Below are 21,220 nucleotides of genomic sequence, written 5' to 3'. Positions count from 1 at the left end.
TGTTATAAGTATCTCGTTTCGGGTACTTTGACCAAGTTTGTTTACATTCGATGTTACAAATTTCGAGCTTCCATAAGATTTAGAGGGTTGAATGAAATTTTCGTCAAACTCGAAATCCCTTGAGCTTGTCAAGTTGTTTTATAATAGTAATGCAGGGTACATGAACGTTAGTAGTTTATTATTTTGCCACAAGGAAACCAATCTGTGGCACACGGTTTGAATTTAGATTCAGTCGGCTAAGCATATATTTCTTCAAACGGTTGCATGAATAACATACATGCATAAAGCCATGAATTATGTTTATTTTGGTGGTGGTTCTTTTTTTTAAAAAAAAAAAAAAAATTGGGATGATCCATGAATGTCGTTGGTGGCATGTGACTCGCTGATTGTAACAATCCAACTGCATATTGCAGACCCAAATTGAAGAAAAATGCAATGCATTTGAAGAAGAATGTAATTAATACCAAAGGGCTTCTTTATGATTTTATTCATTATCACTATTTATCTTATTCTTCTTTCAATTCTATATGGATGTAAACGGGAATTAAGGTCCAGTTTCCTTCCTTCCTTCTTCTTCTTCATTTTTTTTAAAGGGTGGTCATTTGTTGCTTATGACACCATATATTAATCGATTAATTGTATTATGTTGACTTAATTTTTATCATTATAATTATATTTATTTTTGCCATATTTTGAAATTGTTATAATTATATTCATACCAAATGATATAATTAATAAATGATTGAGTTTGTGTTTAAAATTCTCTACGCAGTTAATAAATGAGTTAAATTTATGTTTACATAAATTTAACACAATCTGTGAACTTGAATTGCAACCCCAATGATACTAATCTTGTTTCCTTAAGAAAAAAAAAAAAAAAAAAACGGGCATCTCACCTATGGGCTGTAGTCATTGGGAAAAAAGAAAATTATAGATATCAGAATTTGGTGAGTATTTTATACTGCTAAAATTACAATACTTCTTGGAAGAGCTAATAAACATTTGTCATTATATATGATTCAAAAACATAAAATCTTATGCATTCCAAGAAAATCTTTACAATGCTGGCATAATCTTATCTTTACAAAATTTAAATTAAAAAGATTCTTTAGTAACGAACGTTGAAATAATTAACTAACTTTTTTCCATCAATAAATTAAGAATGTTGGAAGTGACGAGATCATAGCATCAAAGGTGAAATGGAGCATGACATTATGTCATGATTTGGTCACTTGCTTCATTATTGACCAAACCCATTAAAAAATTAATAACAAGAGCTTGATTTGATCCGCCTAGGCTGGTGGCTACTTTTCCAGAAAAGGGAAGTAAAGCATTTTTTTAATGGCTTTTAAAGGTTCATAAATCAAACAACTAGAGGCGAGATCTTTCCATTTCCATTTCCAAATCCAAACGCAAGGCAACATTTTCAAAAAGCAATTTTTTTCCCCTTTTTGTTTTTTTTTTCTTTTTATTTTTGTGGAGATTTGTGCATGCCAACTAGAGAGACCATTACGCGAAACAAGAGGGGGAAAATTTTACAGATCTAAGATCATTTTCTTGATCAAATTCATATCCCCTACCACTGGCTGCGGTCAAACACCATGTGGAACACCAGTTCTTTTGGGGCTAAAGAATGATTTAAACAACATCTAAGCCAGCCGAACATACCAAGGGCTTAAATGGGTTGGAGTTGAAAGTGCGTTTTGTTGTCAACATTTGAAAGCAAAAACATATCAGCCTTCCTAAGTTTGATTTGTATGAATATTTGGATTTGCAAACATTTATAACGTGTTAAAAAACAAAGTCTTTTCTTTTCTCAATTTTTTTTAAACAATGCCTAAGTTTCCACATGCATGCTCCATGAATTATGAACTTAAGTAATTCTCGCACAGCTCATTTTAACGGGCCACTAAAGTTGTAATTCTATAAAAAAAAAATGGGAGCTACAAAATTAATTTAGGATTTCTCCAACTTCCTACCTTTAAAAAAAAAAAAAGTCCACAAGCATAAAAAGAGTTCATTCAAGTCCCCTCGTTGTATATTTAAAGGGGGAAAAGGAATTGGTATTCTATCCTAGATAGTCAAGCAGTGGCATAACAGAACTATCTACAAATTTTCTGTTGTAAATACTGGTAATTGGATCAGAAGGATTTGGAAAACGAACAAAGAGCTTAAGAACAAGAAGAGTGTTACAATATACATTCCCATCATATATTAACTCTTTTTGTGTCAAACAGTTGCTTTGTGTCTTACAAAATAGATCAACACGCATATCCATCAAAATATCACATATTAAGCCACATGAAAATTGCAGACTACAGAGAGAACTAAGGATTTCAGCCAACCACATGATGGAAGGAAAATTGGACAAACATTAAAAGCTTTGCCGTTGCCTTTAACACAGGTATTACGTTATTATTATCTATAACACATGGAGATATTGAGGTAAAAAGTGAAGTGAAATTCTTAAACCCGAGAGTTAAAATTTGCTAACCAGTGCAAGCAGGTTGGACCAAAAATGGAGGGAGGTGATGTTCCAAAATTGCCAAGAGCTGTCTGCCATGGCTTACCTCTTGCAACACCCCACCTCCAAGCCTTCTCACGGCTTCGACAAGTTGCCCTCTTAGCCTTTGAGATAGCAAATGACCACCTGCCTTGACACACTCTCTATACAGTGGCAGGTATGTAATTGCCACCCTCAGAGGGCCTGGCAGATCTCTTAAGCAAATAGGAGATTCACCCCACTTCAAAATCCTTAATAGATTCATGTAATGGACATCCCCTTGCTTTAATCCATCCAAGAAAGCTGCCTCTGACCAGTGCTCCCGAAGAAAAACCTTCAGGTCAGGAGCAACACCCTCATCATCAGACCTAGCAATGCTGTCTGCAACTGCATAGGTAGCAGCTGGGTCACCTAAGAAATCAGAATGGAGAAGAAATGCCACACCATCAAGAGAACCACCACTCCTTTCACCAGCAGCCTTGAGAATCTCAATGCTGAGGGCTGCTAGGACATGCTGAGGGACATGAGGGAGGAGATAGGCAGCAACTTCAACTTGGCTACTGGACGTGGCAGCTGTAAGGGCAAGGCAGAGATCCATATCGCGGCAACCCCTTTTCACAAACCACTGGACAACCTGCATGCAACCCCTCTCAGCTGCTCTCATCAAAGGACCCAAGAAAGCCACGGCGTTACCTTCTTCCACCAGACACTCCATTGTACCAATCTTGCAATAATGTGAAGCAAAACCCAAGGCCAGATCGACATCAACATCCAAACTGTTCCTTTGGGCAATCTAATCAAATAAATCCAGCATAGCAAAAGAGAATTATGAACAAAAATGTTAGTTAATCTTGGTGAAAGCATAACAAATTATAGATCACAAAGTAAGTTTCATGCAATGAAAAGCACAATTTTTTTTTTTAAACACAGTACTTAAATTTTTTCCTTAAAAGGAAAGTGGAACAGTCATGCATGTGTGAGCATCATGTATTAATAGATGCAGTGAATAGTGTTTTTCAAAATTTCAAGGATGGACAAATATTTGTGAATGGAACAGTTTATTAACCTGTACATTGACAGAAACAGTAAAAGTTAGTAGGGGAAGGGGAAGGGGAAGCAAATTTCATGAAAAAAAACTCTTTATTTGGAATGTTAATAATTTGCATTCACTTTCCCTGTACCAACTCCTAAATTTATTGGATCATCAGACAAAGGCTGACAAGGAAAAATCAGAGTGGAGCTAAGGTAAGAGTCGTATATGCTGTAAAATTTGAAAATCTATATGTTTCTTGTGAGGAATGAAACAGGTTCAACCTCTAATGTACTACCATGTAACTTGGTTAGGCTCTATATAGCACCAAATTTGCTTATAGAAGTGCTTATAGAAGTGTTCAAATTATTTCTATCAAAAAATATATGTTTCGAATGCTGCTAGAACTATCCAACTGGCTGAAACACACTTGTTGTATAAGTTAACAGTGAAACTTTACGATAGAGAATATATCTACCTGCAATAAGATGCGAACAAGTTCTGTACTCCCAAATCGTGAGGCTTCGAGGAAACACTGGTTAACATTGTCTGCACCACCTTCCACCAACAAACCCAGCAGTCCTTGTATCACAGTAGCTGATATCCCAGATGCCCAACCGGGGTCAAAAGAGCTAGAGAAGAGAGTAAGAGGAAAGCAAGCAGCATCGAAAGCCTCTGTGAAATCTTTTCCAGTAAGTTGATTGCCTGCGAGATCTAGGAATGTCTTAAATGCAGATAACTGGAGTTGGATCTCAACAGCTGAACTGTGACTCACTGCATCACAATTGTCATTGCAACGAGAATGGAAGCCTATACATCTGAGAGCCCATTCAGTAAACTTTTGAACCTTAGCACCAGCCTCTGCCTTCAGTACCTCATCTCCATTGCACTCCTGGAGACGCTCATTGAGCCTGGTGAGATGGAACAATGAAGTAAACAAGTATGCCAACAGTATGTTAACAGAAATGTTCTAATAGATATGTTGACAAAACATCAGATGTTGCAAAAATTTGATGTACTAACATCAAATGAATTCTAAGGGTGAACGAGAACTCAATTTTCATTCACACCCTCTTTAGACAAGGGAGTTTATTTCAACTAGCAAACCTTCCCAAAAGTAGAAACCAATTCATAAGAACAATGCAATGAATGTCTAATTGTATATTTGCATGTAAATATTTTTCCAAAAGCACATCCACAGGTATACACATAAAAGCCAATTTTTTTGCCTTTCTTTGGGATAAAAAGAAAAGATTTATTTTTGTAATAGAAATGAATAAAAGGTAGGATTTTATCCAACATCTAAGACAGAAGTCAAGAACCGTCTATTCACGTTTGCCCCATCAAAGAATTCTCAAAACAACAAAAGGAAACAAAACAGTTTACAACAGGGAGTGAGACAGGGCAAAAAGATGGTATTTTTGATAAAGCAACCCCAGCAAAGGATTTCACTGTACTCCTAGTTTCTATATTAAGTATTATTAGTTCATGTTCACACACTATCAAGCAATCAATGGTGAGAATTGCATAATTATGAATCCATCAGTCAAAAATAAAGTCAATCTATAATCTGATTAGTGCATTTGAAGTTCTGTTGCTTAGAATTGATTTCTGATTCAAGCTCATCCATTGCATTCTAAGTAGCTAGTTTCATGTTCTGAGAAGGTTAAGAAATACTTCAAAAGTTTAGAAATATGTATGTTATCAGTTATTTTCCAGCACTTAGTTGAAGTAGCATTAACTGATATGGTTTATTGCTCAAGCTTTGTGCCTTCTCTTTTCCTCTCTTTTTCTCACTCTGATTCTTTACAGTATCTTTTCCACTCTTAATTCAAACTCAAAACAATTCTCTTAATTCCTTGCATACAAAGCAAGCTTTTTCTCCAAATGCATAGACCCATCAAACCAAACAACAGCCTGGTTTCTTTTATAGATTAATTAAGGAAATATACGTGCATCAAGCAGGCCCTCTTGTTCAAAGAGTCCATTTAAAAATTCTGATGAATTCCACCGAACAAAAAGAAAAGAGTGGAGGAAAAAAACTATTCTTCCATCTATTACTAAAAAGTATGAACTTGATTACCTCTGGGCCATAACAGTTACTGTGTCTTGAAGACTCATTGTTCTGCTCTGGCAAGCTGAAACACATGAGGCAAGAAATGAAGTCCTGAGGGCTGCTCTTGTAAAGTCATAAGCACCATTAGCAATTATCTTCTTAATCAATCCTGTCACTCCATGAAGCTCTTGCTGTGTCCTCAAGAACCAAATGGAGTCCAGCGTAATGCATAATGCATCATTAAGGGTATGTGGATCTGCCAATAAAATCAGACTCTCTGCAAGTTCCCAATCATGGGAACTCATCGCACTTTGAAACATCTTGCCCAGCTCAACCCTCTCTGATTTACTGAGTTTTTTTTCATGCCCAATTTTCTCTGTAGCAAAATCAGAATCTGTTGCAATTATCCTCCTTGATTTCAGATTCTTTGCACTACAACTACAACCGCTGGATATTCTTGACTCTTTACTAATCAGGGGTGCTTCTCTGGAAAACACAACATTACTTCCCTCGCTTCCTTCCGATGTAAAACCATGAACTTCATTCGCTGGAGTTCCAGTCTCATTCTCATCAGCTTCCATTTCAGCACAAAAGGGTTCTTCATGATCAATCCCATCCTCCAAATACATATTATCGTTCTTCGATACAAAAAATCTCTCCTTTACCATTCTTAACCTCTACACAACCCTGCCAATCCTCCAAGATCTAAAAACTCCTAATGAAATAAACACTCAGTCCTCATCAAACAACAATTGATACATTGAAAAGAACAAAAGTCAAGCACCTAATATAGGCAATACTTTCAAAATGACTCCTTCCTCAAAATCCCTATTCCATCAAAAACAGATGCCTATTGCCAAAAACTTTGAATACCCCGTTTTCCTTATATTCCTTTTGTCATTCAACTATTCCGGATATCATCCTTAGGAAAAAAAGCAAACTGAACCGAAAATTCCACTTACCAAAAGAACAAACCGAAAAAAGAAGATATTTATACAACAAATATCATAATTTGCTCTTCTTAAAAGATCTGAATTGACACTAACCAATCATCAAAACATCAAAGCAAGCAAACCCATGAAATCTAACACGGAATGAACAAACAACTCAGACCCACCAAAGTTCCATTAACTACGAAACCCTAGAAACCCCTTTCTTCACAAAATCCACTACAAATTTTCATTGAACCAATAACAACCCTGAAAAAAAAAACCCATGTCCATCAATATATGAATAAACAAACCCAGAAGCAGAAAATGATTATACAAAGCAATTGGAGAAAAAAAAAATCATTAGCTGTGGATTAAGTCAAAATTTTTATAAAAGTTAATAAAACAGATTAGAAAAGATGTAGAAACAGCAATACATGAAAGAAATGGAGCTAACCAGATTGAGAAATGGGAAGACAGATGAAACTCAGAGAGGGGAGAAAGAAACCCACTCTGTTTTGGGTGGTTTTGGGAGGAGAGAAATTTAGATACCAAAATAATTGCCTATTTTTTAATGGAATTAATAAAATCTGGCCCTAATGTTCTATGGTTTCATGATTAAGGACCAAGCTTATTCATATTTATCAGATAGGTCCCCAATCCTGTCTCATCCCATCCCACCCAAAGTAATCGTGTCCACTTAAATTTGAAAGTTTGCCACTTTGACTCCTTACTTTCATGTTAATGAAGTTGTCGGTTTGATTCCTTATTTTCACGATAACAAGGTAATTAATTAAATTATTCTTCAAAAAAATGATAATTGTTACGTTAAAATATCTACAATGTAAAATAATTTTTTAGAACTGTTAGATATACGTTGTTACAATTATTTTAAATTTAACTACATGTATCAAATGATTTTGGGAATTGCTCTATATTAGAAATACTTCAACATAGCTGAACCTTAAAAAAATATAGATTTATTACATTTTAAAGTTTTTATTATCAATCCTAATATTATATTTATCACATGCTCTAATATGAGTGAAATTCAAATGATAATCATATAGTATAATTTCAAGAGATTTTACAACTTATTCAAATATTGTGATATTACGAATTTAGATAAATACGTAAATAGTATTAACGCTAGTATATTTTTATATTGTCATACTCCATATATTACTATATATATGCTAGTTACTAAATATAACATCCTCATAAATGTATTGTGTATATATAATAATACATGTTGACGCCTTGATGGCCACGGTCACACCGACAATTAACAAAGACTTCCATGGTGATTCAATGCTGTTGGGTTACTTGACAGTTGGGTCATTTCAATATGGGATAGGGTCCTATTGACATAAATATATAAACTATATTCTTATTTGAGAAAATATAAATCACTAAGTACTCCCATGTTATTGTCTATTAAAAAAAAAATTTTTTTTTGTGATGTTGAATTTCTTTTTTTTTTTTGGGGGGGGGGGGGGGGGGTTAAGTTGAAAAGGATGAGGTGTATTAATTATTTGAGAGAGATGGAGAAAGAGAATATTTAATTAAAGAATTGTGAATAAAATAAAAAATATTTTGTAAAAGAAAAATTAGAAAATATCAAGGAGAGAGGGTGTATGAAAATGAGAGTCACAAAAAAGGAGAGGTCACGGAGTGGGGCCCATCCATGCAAACACTCCCACTACAATCATTACACATATTCCTCTCGCTCTCGTCCAAGTGCCCATTGTCCACCTCCACCCTCTTCTCTTTTGTCCACTTTCACCTTTCTCTCATTTTTTTTTAATTTTATTTTATTAACAATTATTTATGATGTGAAGTTATTTTATCTCAACGGTCGGTTACGTTGAAATTACTTTACAGACTACAGTGGAACACTGCTAAGATTATAAAAAAAATATTAAATTTATACTTATTAATATAATTTAACGGCCATCACCAATGCTCTAAGATGGAATTACTATACCATAACTATTATCTTATTTTAAATATTCTATTAATTTTATATTATCTAATACTTAGATGATTCGACATCATTAAATAATATTTCGGACTTTAAAAATCTATTATTTAATTATATAAAATTAATAATTCAAATTTTATGTCAAAATTTTAAGAAAAAAATTAAATTAAAATAGGCTTATTCGCAACTTGTTATCTTACATATTCTTGTACATTTATTTATAGATTGATCTTTGGTAAATATGTCGAACAAATCCATTTGATGGATTAAGCATGTTTGAGGGAAATACATCGAGGAGACCAGACGTGATGAGCAGGTGTTTGGTGGCGGAGTTCTGCGAGCAGGAATATTCTCCTCGTCCACGAATATGCCATTCGCGAGGCCGAATTCCTGTTAGAGGCATAAGGTCATTCCTGCTAAGGGTCGAGGCGAGGAGACCCGGTCAACGGCAGTTGGCAAGACGTGCCTTCCTATCCGAGAGTCAAGGCACGAGGTCCATCTCCATTTGCCCACAATGACGACAATGGGGCATCCACATCCGAGGGTGGGGAGAATAACGGGCGTAAACTGCGGAAGATCGGGACTCAGAGGAAGCCTATAAAAAGGTAGCCAACAAAAGTAAAAATGTGAGATTTTTTGCTATTTGAACTAAGAAAAGAGAGAACTGGAAGGTCTGAGATTAGTGAAAAGCCATAAGATCCGTGGCAAGCGTTCCCAGAACCTTCATATCTGACTTGAGCGTCGGAGGGTTTACGCCGGGAAAACAACCGGCGTGCTCTGACCTGTTTCTGTGGACGCAGGGATACTTAGAGAAGAAAGCGTACGATGAGAGATCCTGATCGAGGTGAGGTTGATCGAGCAGACATCCTGATCGTTGGAAGGCGTAACCAGAATCTCGCATCAACAAAGCAACCATACCAAATCTTCGTATAATTAAAGAGAATGGTACAACTCGGAACATACATTATGAAACATAGAAATGACAGATGAGAAATAGTTAATAAGTAACAATTAAGGTTTTATTTGGTATTGCCATGTCGTGATTTTTTTTTAATACACATCAAATTATTATATTATATAGAAATTTATAATTACTATTAAAGTAGATATTACACTGATATTTATAATCAGATATATAACTTGGGACTTATATTATTACATTAATTATGTGAAGTACATGCCCAGACATATGACCCTCACAGACGAGGGATGTCTCTGCTCCACTCGCATTTCGTAAGGGAGAAAAACTTACAAATTAATTTTACACAATTTTTTACGTAATTGAGGGAGGTTGAGTTTATGAAGACTCGAATCACTACCTTCATAATTCTTCTTAATTTTGACAATAGTTCACTACTGGGCTAAAGCCCAAGTGGCCCATATCGTGACTTTTAAATCACATTAGTTGTGAAATAAAAAGAATTCTTTATAACTCTTAAAAATTTATTACTCTTCCAAAAAGTTTAAATTTATCTTCAGAAGCTCGAATGAGTGTTTCTTAATCTATTTTCTTTAATTGACCACCAAAATCAAAATATAAGAGGATTAAGAGTAGATTTAGATTTTGCCCTTCTCACCTTTCGGAGAAACAAATATGAAGTTCATATAATTGGGAAATCTTAATTTATGACCCGACAAATGAAACCATAAGAGAGTTGCTCTCTTCCTGTTCATTTCTTCAAAGCTTGAAAGAAAAATACTCTGGGGAATGTGAAAAAAAAATTGTAAAAGAAATAGGATAGGGAAGAAAATGAAGTAACAAAAAGGGGCAAAACAGTCTGCACATTGTGCATTATAATAATAATCGTGGCGGTGAGCCCACGAATTTATATTTGGTTGGCAGTGTCCAAGCTAGTGGGAACTGAAATCAATCTTTTGTATTTTACTCTAAAAACATGATAAATTTTACGGAAATGAGGTGATGGGCCAACATCATCACTGATGGAAACTCTTTTAGTGGTTGATTAAACGACTTGAAATTGCATAATTACATCGTCTTTAAAGAAAGAAGTTTGATGATTAATAAACAAATGTCCACGTCTTCTTCTTTTTATTTTATTTTCTTTGAAAAAGCCCAACCATATATATAAGAATGGTGAATACTCACCACTGAATGAGTATTGTGACTATTATCTCACGTTTCTCTAAAAATCTTTGATATTATTAAACGATCTATATGATCGAAAGGATAGTTTAGTTGGCTGATCTCTCCTGTCAGTTTTCAAAGAAATTAGTTTAATTTGAAGTGGAGTGGGATGAGGTGAAGTGTATGGTAAAAATAACCTTACAATTTACACCATTTAGTATCATATTACTTTAATACGATACAACTTTTTGCCACTATCTTATTGAATAATAGACTAATACAAATAGTAAAGATTAGTGAGAATCATGTTAAGGAGATTCAGACCCGTTTGAGATTATTTTTAAAATTTTTAAAAGTGATTTTGTAAAATAAAAAGTTAATTTTGATGTTTGATAATTTTTTAAAAAATTAATTTTGACAAAATTATCTTATTTTATAGCACATTTTGAAAAGCGAGGAGGGGATAATTTTTTAATTTGAGAATTAATTTTATACTTAGTGCGTGTTTGGGTTAGCTTAATTAAGCTTTTTTTTTTTTTTTTTGCTTTTAGAATTAAAAAAAGTCTTTTGGGGGCTATTTGGGTGTCAAACCAAAAGTCATTTTTTAATCTAAAAGGTCTTTGGGAGAAGTCAGGATTTCTAGCTTTTCCCAAAAGACCTTTTGAGAAACTTTTTTCTCATTTATTATATTTTTTATAATTCTTAAACTAACCTTAAATTAACAAAGGAACAAAAAAATATTACATCCATATTGAGACCCTTAAACCCTATTTCTTATGTATTTTTTTTGTTTTGCCTCTTCATTATTCAACAAAAAAAAAAAATAACAGAAGGAGAACAATTACTACGCTAATCTTCTTTCAAGTAAGATTTTTTTTTTTTTGTAATCTCATGCTTTAATTTGCATCTTATTGATAATTTTTTAATGTGTGTGTGTGTGTGTGTGTACGGAAATATCATACTTTGATTATACGAAATTAAACGGAAATCTCATCCGTTGATTCTTTGTCCATTTGGTTATACTTTATTTAATTATTTTTTGAAGTAAACTTATAAAGTTAACTTAGAACGAAGAGCAATATTTTGCGAATTGGTGGAATATGGAGTAGAAGTTAAGTTGCTGAATTAAATTTAATTAATTTTGTATTATTAATTTATAAAGTTTTTGTTTATTTCACGTGGGTTTTTATTCAAGTGGGCATATAGAAGTGTTATTGTTCATAATGTAAAGTGAGGAATTGCATTTAGTTCGAATTGTTCAGAATGAATAATATTGTTTGATCTGCATATTATATGACATGCATGTGCAATAACAAGTAACTAAAATTAAAGTTACAACAATTGATATTTAATATTTTGAAGATATTGATAGTTGTGGTATTAGTTACTGCCGAATTGTGTTTATGTTTGTTGATTTTCTATTATTCTTGCTCTGATTTGGTGTTGCTGATATGTCTATTGATAAATATCTATTAGCCTTAGCTATAATTAGATGACAACTGATGGTGTCTCCCAAGGTAAATCCAAAGCTATTTGGGATCCAAAATCACATGAAATTTGGGTTAATTTGGCTGTGTAGCAAGTGAGAGCTGGTAATAGAAGTGGAACACATTTAAGTAAGTAAGGTTGGAAAAATCTTATAGAAAAGTTCACAGCGGCAACCAATAAAAATTATGATCGAAAGCAACATAGGAACTGTTGGGATATTGTGAAGAAAGAGTGGCAGATATGGGATGCATTGGTGAGGAGAGAAACAAGGCTAGGTTGGAATGTGGGGAGACAAACAATAGAAGCTGCAAATGAATGGTGGGAGGCTAAGTTACAAGTAGGTTATTTAAATTCAAGTTATTTTAAGTTTAATTCATGTATTAAATTTTTATGTCACTAATTCTAAAATTAAAATAACAAAAACACCTAGAAGCTGCAAAATTTCGGATTAAGGGCCTAGACCATACTTTTTATGTTAGATGAATTATTTCGTGATGTTATAGCAACATGAGTAAGAGCTTGGGCACCAACTTATGGTGTAACACTACCTTTATACAATCATTCTAGTTTTGAAACTATCATTGAGGATGACATTACTCCGGTGGATAGTGCAAATTCTAAAGAAGTCAACCATGATGAAATATGATGTAGTGACCGGTTGGAAAATATTTCACCAAGAAGAAAGCAATTAAAGAAAGCTAACATGAAAAGATCTATTTCATCTAAGTTAACCAAACAACTTGATGAACTTTGTGAGGCAGTTAAGAACAAGGATTCATATATACGTACTAATCCTCCTGGTTGTAGTGTTCAGGAGGTTCTCGACAAGTTAGCTACACATCCAGGATGCCAACCAATGTCTCATCTATTCAAGTTAGGCATTCGTTTGTTCACAAAAAAGGCAAATAGAGAGACTTTTGTTGCTTTGAGTGAGCCGGAGTATCAACTTGAGCGGTTGAAGGATCAACACGATGACATCTTAAATTTAGAAACTATTTTATTTCTATGTTAGTTCTTTTTTAATTAAATTTGTGCTAGTGTTTTTGTGTTACTTTAGATTAATGTATTGTTTCAGGATTTTTTAAATTTGTAACAACTTTTATAAACTCGTCTTTGCTATTATGTTATCATTTGAAGATGAATTTTTTTTTTTTTTTTTGCTCTCTTGTTTTGTCTGATTCAAAGTTAAAGTTGTAAGATTTGTCATTTCCTTTTTAGATTTCATTTTTATGTTTTAAAGAAAAAAAAAGGCAAATCAAGTTTGGGGTTTGAGTCTTATGAGAGAAAAGAAGATTATATTTCAAATGATGAAGAATCATCAACTAACATTAATGTTGATGAAAATGAAGCAAGTGAAATGGGAGTGGTTCGTGAAAATATTGTTAGGGAACTTATACTTAGATAAACTTAATTTAGTTATTTTTGTTCTTCTTTTTTTATAAAGAAAAACGGTACTTTAATTTGTAAAAGTTTAACTAGATTGATCAAATAGTTATTTTTAAATTTGATAGGTATTTATTAGACTCAAATATTTAAGGGTATTAATGACTTTATAATGATTAAAAAGTCTTTTTTAGATGGCCATCCAAACACTTTAAAAAGATCTTCTCATTAAAAAAAGATCTTTTACAATGGTCATCCAAACAGCAAAAATACTCTAGAGCTTTTACTTATCTTTTATTTTAAGTAGAAGCAAAAGCAAAAGCTAACCCAAATGGACCCTTAATAGAAGTCCATGTATATCTTCATATATATATATATATATATATATATATATATTGTAAAAATCTAAAATTATCCTTATTAATTAGGAAATAAAATCGTTAACTTTAAATGGATTATTATTATTACCAATTATATTGAGATGACAAAATAAAAAATAAAATCAATAATATAAAATATTTATTTCTTATCAATTATTATATATAGAAAATAAAAATATTTTATACACATTTTTATAAATGTGTAAATAAATTTTATTTAATATTATCTCTAATTTAGATATCTACATTCTTACAACAATTTAACAATAAGATTTACTAAACACATACAACTGAAACTTTTAAAAATAAATTTGATTAAACATTTAACTGATTCTCTTCACAGCTAATTAGTTTTACATCACAGCTAGTAGCATTACCAAACTGACCCTCAATTTCGATAACATGATAAAAAATATATAGATATTCTTAAATGAATATAAAAATAATATGTAATTTAATATTAATAATATTCAAATTTGATTAATTTCAAACGGTAGTATAATTAGTTTGGCCTTTAACAATAAGCAAGAGGTCAAAAGTTTAATTGTAGAAGACATATTATTAATGAATAATGGTAAATATACAAATTACTTAACATATGATTAGTTGAACAATTTATTATATGACTAGTTGAATAAAAATTATGTCCAATGCATTTGGAGACTTGAGTTTTGCCAAGTCTTAGCGCACGTAGGGTGCGTTTGGGATTGAGGTGCTGTAGCTTTTAAGCTACAGCTGCTGTGAAAAAAAAGTTGTAATTATGAAACAAAAGTTAATAATATATAGTAAATATAAATTTTAAATAATAATTTTGATAAAATTATTAAAGATATAATAAATTTTATATTATACAAGTGAAAAATCATATCAACATAGCTTAAAAGCTACAGCAGTTAGTGTTTACCAAACACTTTAGTGCTGTAGCTTTTAAGCTACAGCTGCCCAACCTCAATCCCAAACGCACCCGTAGTGTCAAAGATTTTAGGGACGGCCGGACGGTGGAGTGTAGGTGCTCTCTAGGATTTGGTCGGATGCTTTGAAGGGGATGGCCCAACTATGGCCTATTGGGCCCAAAATGGTTGGGTAGACTTTGTGCAATGAAAAGGCTCCATCCCAAAGAGTGGCCCATCATATCAAAGTTTTAACTTTTAATGATGGCTTTGTCGTACGTTTTGATATTGTTCAAGGTTTTGTTTGTTGCATTAAATTCAAAAAACAAATAATTGGTGATAAATGTTTAACTGCCTAAATTAAAAAGAATAATAATGTTTTGTGTCCACACACAGCAAGAGAGAAGTCTATTCAAATAATCATTTATTTCATATCCTAATGGTCTAGAGTGTGTGTGTGTATAAGTATAAATGTATATTGAAAAATAAGTTTATTGAGAGTCTGTTTAAGAAGGAGAAGAGCAAGTTGTTAGGATTTGGAGAATGATTGGTTTATAGTTACAATCATCTAGCCATCAATAATAAAGTTGTTATTCACTTATGATGCGTTTATTTTATAGAATAGGAATGAGGTGGAATGGGAATAGATTGGGAATGCGAATAAGCTGAAATGAGAATGATGAATGGGAATGAGATTTCAATGTTTATTTTGTAAAAATAAATGAGAATGGGGAATGGGAATAAGAATCAATTTACTAAAATACTCATAGTATTAATAATTAATAAAAATAATTAATTTATTATTATTAACAATATAATAATAATTATTGTTGTTATTATTATTATTATTATTAAAAATAACTAGTAATAACTAAAATTATAAAGTTAATAAAATTTAATAATAATAATAATATTATTATTAAATTTTATTACCTTTATTATTTTAGTTATTATTAATTATTGTTAATATTATTTTTATTAATATTATCATTATTAACATTTATTATTATTATTAAATTTTATTAACTTTATTATTTTAGTTATTATTAATTATTTTTATTATTATTAATAATTTATTATTTTAGTTATTATTAATTATTATTATTATTATTATTATTATTATTATTATTAACAACAACAATAATGATAATATTGTTAATAATGATAAATTAATTATTTTTATTAATTATTATTTTATCATTATTTTTATTGTTAATAATGATAATATTAATAATAATAATAATTAATAATAACTAAAATAATAAAGTTAATAAAATTTAATATTATTATTATTGACATTTAAAATAATAAAATTAATTATGATTTGAATGAGGGTAATTTAGAAAATATGAAAAAATTAGAGGGATACAAAAATAAATATATATTTTATTCTCATTCCCAATCCCCCCATGGGAATGAGATTTACATTCCTTATTTTCAAATTATGTGGGACTCACACATTTTATTCCCATATCCCATTCCATGAAGTAAACACACCATTATTTCTTTTGTGTGTACCATTAAAGGACAAAATAACGATAATTGAGTCATTAACAAAAAATAACTCATTAATTATTTATGAAAAAATTAGATGAAATACAAGTGCATCAGTTGATGGCTTTTTCCTAAGAATTCAATCAAATCTTTTAAAAGGAAAAGGGCAAAAAAAAAAAGTAGAAAAAAGAAAAGAAAAAGAGTAAACGTTTAATTTGTATATAGATAATTTTAAGCAATTTATTCAACTCATTAAAACATAAAGATGAAATATCTTATGATGTAATTAGAATACTTATGAGGTAAGTTAAAAAAAGAAAAATTATGATGATACAAATTGTGATGTAAAAGATAGATTTTATGAATTTAGTAGATTGTTATGTAATTGTTTTTAGAATAAACTGTAAAGATCAATTTAAATTTAAGAATATTAAAAAGGGGGACACAATTATTTAGCAAAATGAGTTAAAGGCAAACTTTGGAAGATATTCTTTTGGAATTTCCCATTTAACAAACAAAGCACCTCCTTCTCTCACTCTAATTCCTTTCTTTGCTTCTATTAATATTACTCCCTTCACTTTGACCTAACCCACAAAAACCTCTGAATCAGAAATCAAAAATCAAAAATCAAGTCATCAACATGGATGAAGAGTATGATGTCATCGTCTTGGGAACCGGTCTCAAGGAATGCATCCTCAGTGGTCTCCTCTCTGTTGATGGCCTCAAGGTCTTAAATTCTTATTCGCATGTTACTCAATTATTATCCATTTTCAATTTCTGGGTTTTTTTTTAAAAATTTTTTTCGATGATTTGTTGTGATTTTCTTTCATGGGTTTGTTTTGAACTTGATTTTGGTATCTGTGTTTGTTTCTGATCTGATGGATCTGTTTGTTCTGATTCGATCTGATTCATTGTTTGATGTTCGTTGATTGAAGATTTTATTTTATAAGCTGTCTAGATCAGTTGGTTTTGTTAATTATGCAAATCTGTGTACTTAGTTTGAATTAAAGAGTGGTGATTGGTGGAAGAATTGAGTGGGATTTTGGTCTCTTTTAAGAATCTAAATGGAGTTGTTATATTTAATAAGTTATTTTTTATTGTTGTTTAATTAATTGATTTTCATTATGTAAGTAATTGAATTTAAAATAGTTGATTAATTTCGGCAAATGAATTTTATTGCACTTATTTGTGCACGACAATGTGATGAATAATCATTCACTTACCTGATAAGCTTACACTTTTCTTCTCTGAGTGAAAATGAAAACTTAAACATTTTGAAAGACGATTCCTTTCTCATGGAAGCTTAATAAATTCCATTTCTTTTTGGAGCCTGTCTCTATTTGTGCACGTGTAAGAGCGGTATATTGTTTACTAGTGTATTGCACAATTCTCTATTACATTTATTATTTGTAAAAAGCTGTGCACTTAATCCACAATTTTATGCTTTTTCATTTGTTTTGATTTTTTTGTTTACATGTCTTGTGCGTAGGTCCTGCACATGGACAGGAATGATTATTATGGAGGAGAGTCATCATCGCTCAATCTCATTCAGGTCTGAGCAAATGAACCTCTCAATAACATTCCAATGTGCTTCCAGTTCACTATTATGCATCAGACAATTTTGTTAACTTTATTTATCAACAGCTCTGGAAGAGATTTAGGGGAAATGAACAACCTCCTGCTCACTTGGGCTCTAGTAGGGATTATAATGTTGACATGATCCCGAAGGTGAATTTTTCCCTCACCACTTTTCTGTCTTGTCATTAATTGCCTGTACAGAACATTCTTTCTCTTCATTTAAACTTGCTTGTATTCTACTGATTTTTCTTATTTTGGCTAGTTTATAATTGCAAATGGAGCTCTTGTTCGTGTCCTCATTCATACTGATGTTACAAAGTATCTGTACTTCAAAGCTGTGGATGGCAGCTTCGTCTATAATAAAGGAAAGGTATAATATTAAATTGACATATTTGAATTTTTCATTTGTTTAGGTTCTATATATACTTGATCGTAATTTGAATTGCTGGTATATAAACCTGCTGCAATAGGTCCATAAGGTGCCAGCAACTGATATGGAAGCGCTCAAATCTCCACTCATGGGTATTTTTGAGAAGCGCCGTGCACGCAAGTTTTTCATTTATGTTCAAGATTATGATGAAAATGATCCCAAAACACACGAGGGAATGGACTTGACCAGGGTGACCACTAGAGAGTTGATTGCGTAAGCCTCTGCACTTATTTGTTACTGCTATATATCTCTGCATTGATTTTTATCATGATGAGTTGATAATGCAAAGTCTGATTTAGGTGATGTTAAATGTCCCCATGGACTTCTCTATCTCTGTTTCAGACGTTGTTTGTAGATATGTTTAATAGAGTACATGATGTTTTGTATGTGTATTTAATAGCTAGACTGAAAGCAAGATATTTTTTACATAGTTTTATACAAATGAGAATAAAACAATGACTTGCACAATGAAACTTTCATTATTTATCGATTTGTTACTGAGTTCTTGGGTAGAAGTTATAAAATTTTCTGCTTGTTTTGTGATGTTGATATCCATTATTCTTCAGTAAAAGAAGAAATGCGGTATTAAGCTGTTTTACTCAACAGATTGATGGAGATAGAATGTTGCTGACATTTTGACAGGAAGTATGGTCTTGATGACAACACTATTGACTTCATTGGTCATGCATTGGCACTTCATAGAGATGATCGTTACTTAAACGAACCTGCTCTTGATACAGTGAAGAGAATGAAGGTCAAAACAGCATTTGATTTTTTTTTAATAATAATTATTGTCAACTGCAAGTTTTTATTATATCATGGGCGTCCTGAAGTTTTATCCTTACTGGTTTTTGTGTGCGGTAGTTATACGCAGAGTCTATTGCACGATTTCAAGGAGGATCACCATACATTTACCCTCTGTATGGGCTTGGAGAGCTGCCTCAGGTCTACCTCTCTCGCTCACATATAAATTATGGTGTAAAACTGGTCCCGCAATCAAAGTTAAAATTAGTTGACTAAATTTGATTTTCTTCATTTTCATTAGGCCTTTGCTCGGCTTAGTGCTGTTTATGGTGGGACGTATATGTTGAATAAACCTGAGTGCAAGGTACCTTATTGTTCTTCTCAACTTGCTATTATCCTATTCTTTTATGAAGAAGATCCCCGTGATTTTTTTAAAAAAATTTTCAAGCTGGATGTTATTTGGCATGTTTTTCAAATGCCAGGTAGAGTTTGATGAAGAAGGTAAAGTAGTCGGTGTCACGTCAGAAGGGGAAACTGCAAAGTGCAAGAAAGTTGTTTGTGATCCTTCCTATTTGTCCAACAAGGTAATCATTATAATGTTCATTGGTTTTATTTTGATCTTCTTGGTGAGGCGAATCTTGAGGTTTTTTTAAAGCATCTGAGCATTCAGGCGAGCCACTGGTGGTGTTATATGTAGTGGGTTTATATGCCCCACCCCAAGTCATTTTGAACCTGGGGACAAAAGTTGGTTACTTGTGACAAATTATACCTAATTTGATCTTGCAACTGCAAACGGATAAATGCTAGTGCAATTATGAGCAGAAATGCAGAATGTGTATCATTGAACCCAGATTCGTCTCTTGCTTTTTTATCTAATCAATTGTGATGTCTTGTAGAGAAGATTTCTTGATTTACAGAAAATGGTATCTTTTTGAACAGGTGAGGAAGGTTGGCAGGGTTGCTAGGGCAATCGCTATTATGAGCCACCCAATCCCAAACACCAATGATTCCCATTCAGTGCAGGTTATCCTTCCGCAAAAACAGTTGGGTCGTAGATCAGACATGTGAGTTCTTTTAAAATATTGTTGAGAAAGATTTGTTATTGTAAGTAGATGGAATAACATTACCTGTACCCCGCTTATTCATTCTAACTTTTAATTCTCTGATTGGACTTGTAACTCCCTTGCCACTTCCCTCAACCGCAATAAATCTGAAAAGTCAAAAACCAAATGGAAGTTTTGTGCAGTAAGGCTTTGAGGTAGTGTTTCTTTTGCATGTTTTACACTAATTTTTTGTGTTTTTTGTGGTTGAGCAGGTACCTCTTCTGTTGTTCCTACTCCCACAATGTTGCTCCAAAGGGCAAATTCATTGCATTCGTATCGACTGAGGCAGAGACTGATCATCCACAGACTGAACTTAAGCCTGGAATTGATCTTTTGGGTCCAGTCGATGAAATATTCTATGATATATATGACAGATATGAACCAGTTAATGAACCTTCTTTGGACAATTGCTTTATCTCAACGGTGAGTATTTCTTGAGTTTCTTTTTATGGTTTCAATGACGTTGATCGCCATGTTTCTGTATATATTATAAATGGTTGCAATTTTTCAGAGCTATGATGCCACAACACACTTTGAGTCAACTGTCACGGATGTACTGAACATGTATACCATGATAACCGGAAAGGTAAGTATCATATTGTGGTGATAACTATTAACTACTTGGCTTATTCGATTCCTGTCTCTAGATCCAAATTCTTACTCGTATGCTTTTTTGCAGGTTCTTGACCTCAGTGTGGATTTAAGTGCTGCCAGTGCTGCAGAAGAATGAGGAATCTGCAACTTCCCGTTCATGTTTGCGCATGTAATGCCGTCAGTGGGATAAAGCTCGAAAGAATGTGGGGGTTGGACACTTGGACTTTGTCATGGTTTCTGTTTCTCATAGTTGGTGATTTTATTATTATTATTATGTAATGGAATCGTGTTTTAATTGTTCGCCGTGGGAACTAATGTGTAGATTTCAAACATGCATCTTTAATTTGCTTAAATTATATTTTAAAATTTTCAGCTTGATTTTATCTTGCCTAGGTATCAGCCCCATATGCGCCGTAATTTTATGTTGCTTTGAAATTCCCTTTTCAAAATTATCCTTTGTCGCCTTTTTCTTGGGAGTGAAATTGTTTTATGGTTGCTATTATGAAAGTTTCTCCCAAGATTACGCGACAGATCATCTACAGGAAATT

At 32.4% G+C, this 21,220-nt stretch overlaps 2 protein-coding genes across 2 annotated transcripts; one reads left to right on the top strand and one right to left on the bottom strand.

Annotated features, from left to right (window-relative positions):
- Positions 1-2,171: 2,171 nt before the first annotated feature.
- On the bottom strand, positions 2,172-7,087 carry LOC18047761 (ankyrin repeat protein SKIP35). The gene is made up of 4 exons (XM_024188084.1): positions 6,976-7,087; positions 5,617-6,788; positions 4,012-4,444; positions 2,172-3,296 (listed from the first exon to the last, which is right to left on the bottom strand). The coding sequence occupies exons 2-4, from the start codon at positions 6,255-6,257 to the stop codon at positions 2,490-2,492; spliced, it is 1,881 nt and encodes a 626-aa protein (XP_024043852.1). The 5' UTR covers positions 6,258-6,788; positions 6,976-7,087; the 3' UTR covers positions 2,172-2,489.
- A 9,599-nt stretch (positions 7,088-16,686) lies between these two features.
- LOC18047760 (guanosine nucleotide diphosphate dissociation inhibitor 1) lies at positions 16,687-21,064 on the top strand. The gene is made up of 13 exons (XM_006441923.2): positions 16,687-16,950; positions 17,713-17,775; positions 17,868-17,951; positions 18,064-18,171; positions 18,272-18,444; positions 18,874-18,985; positions 19,096-19,176; positions 19,277-19,339; positions 19,458-19,559; positions 19,915-20,039; positions 20,291-20,501; positions 20,590-20,664; positions 20,758-21,064. The coding sequence occupies exons 1-13, from the start codon at positions 16,864-16,866 to the stop codon at positions 20,806-20,808; spliced, it is 1,335 nt and encodes a 444-aa protein (XP_006441986.1). The 5' UTR covers positions 16,687-16,863; the 3' UTR covers positions 20,809-21,064.
- The last annotated feature ends 156 nt before the right edge of the window (positions 21,065-21,220 follow it).

The sequence above is a fragment of the Citrus clementina genome, unplaced genomic scaffold (genome assembly GCF_000493195.1).
Source record: "Citrus clementina cultivar Clemenules unplaced genomic scaffold, Citrus_clementina_v1.0 scaffold_3, whole genome shotgun sequence".
Taxonomy (NCBI): Eukaryota; Viridiplantae; Streptophyta; class Magnoliopsida; order Sapindales; family Rutaceae; genus Citrus; species Citrus x clementina.
This window is presented reverse-complemented; position numbering and strand designations above follow the sequence as displayed.

Bases quoted from the DNA above. Each gene is read 5' to 3' on its own strand.
- LOC18047761 (XM_024188084.1), bottom strand. From the start codon at position 6,257: ATGGTAAAGGAGAGATTTTTTGTATCGAAGAACGATAATATGTATTTG. The intron at 4,445-5,616 runs GTAATCAAGTTC...CCATCTCACCAG, and splicing joins GTAACTGTTATGGCCCAGAG to GCTCAATGAGCGTCTCCAGG. The intron at 3,297-4,011 runs GTAGATATATTC...TTATTTGATTAG, and splicing joins TTGTTCGCATCTTATTGCAG to ATTGCCCAAAGGAACAGTTT.
- LOC18047760 (XM_006441923.2), top strand. From the start codon at position 16,864: ATGGATGAAGAGTATGATGTCATCGTCTTGGGAACCGGTCTCAAGGAA. The intron at 17,776-17,867 runs GTCTGAGCAAAT...ATTTATCAACAG, and splicing joins CATCGCTCAATCTCATTCAG to CTCTGGAAGAGATTTAGGGG. The intron at 19,177-19,276 runs GTCTACCTCTCT...CATTTTCATTAG, and splicing joins GGCTTGGAGAGCTGCCTCAG to GCCTTTGCTCGGCTTAGTGC.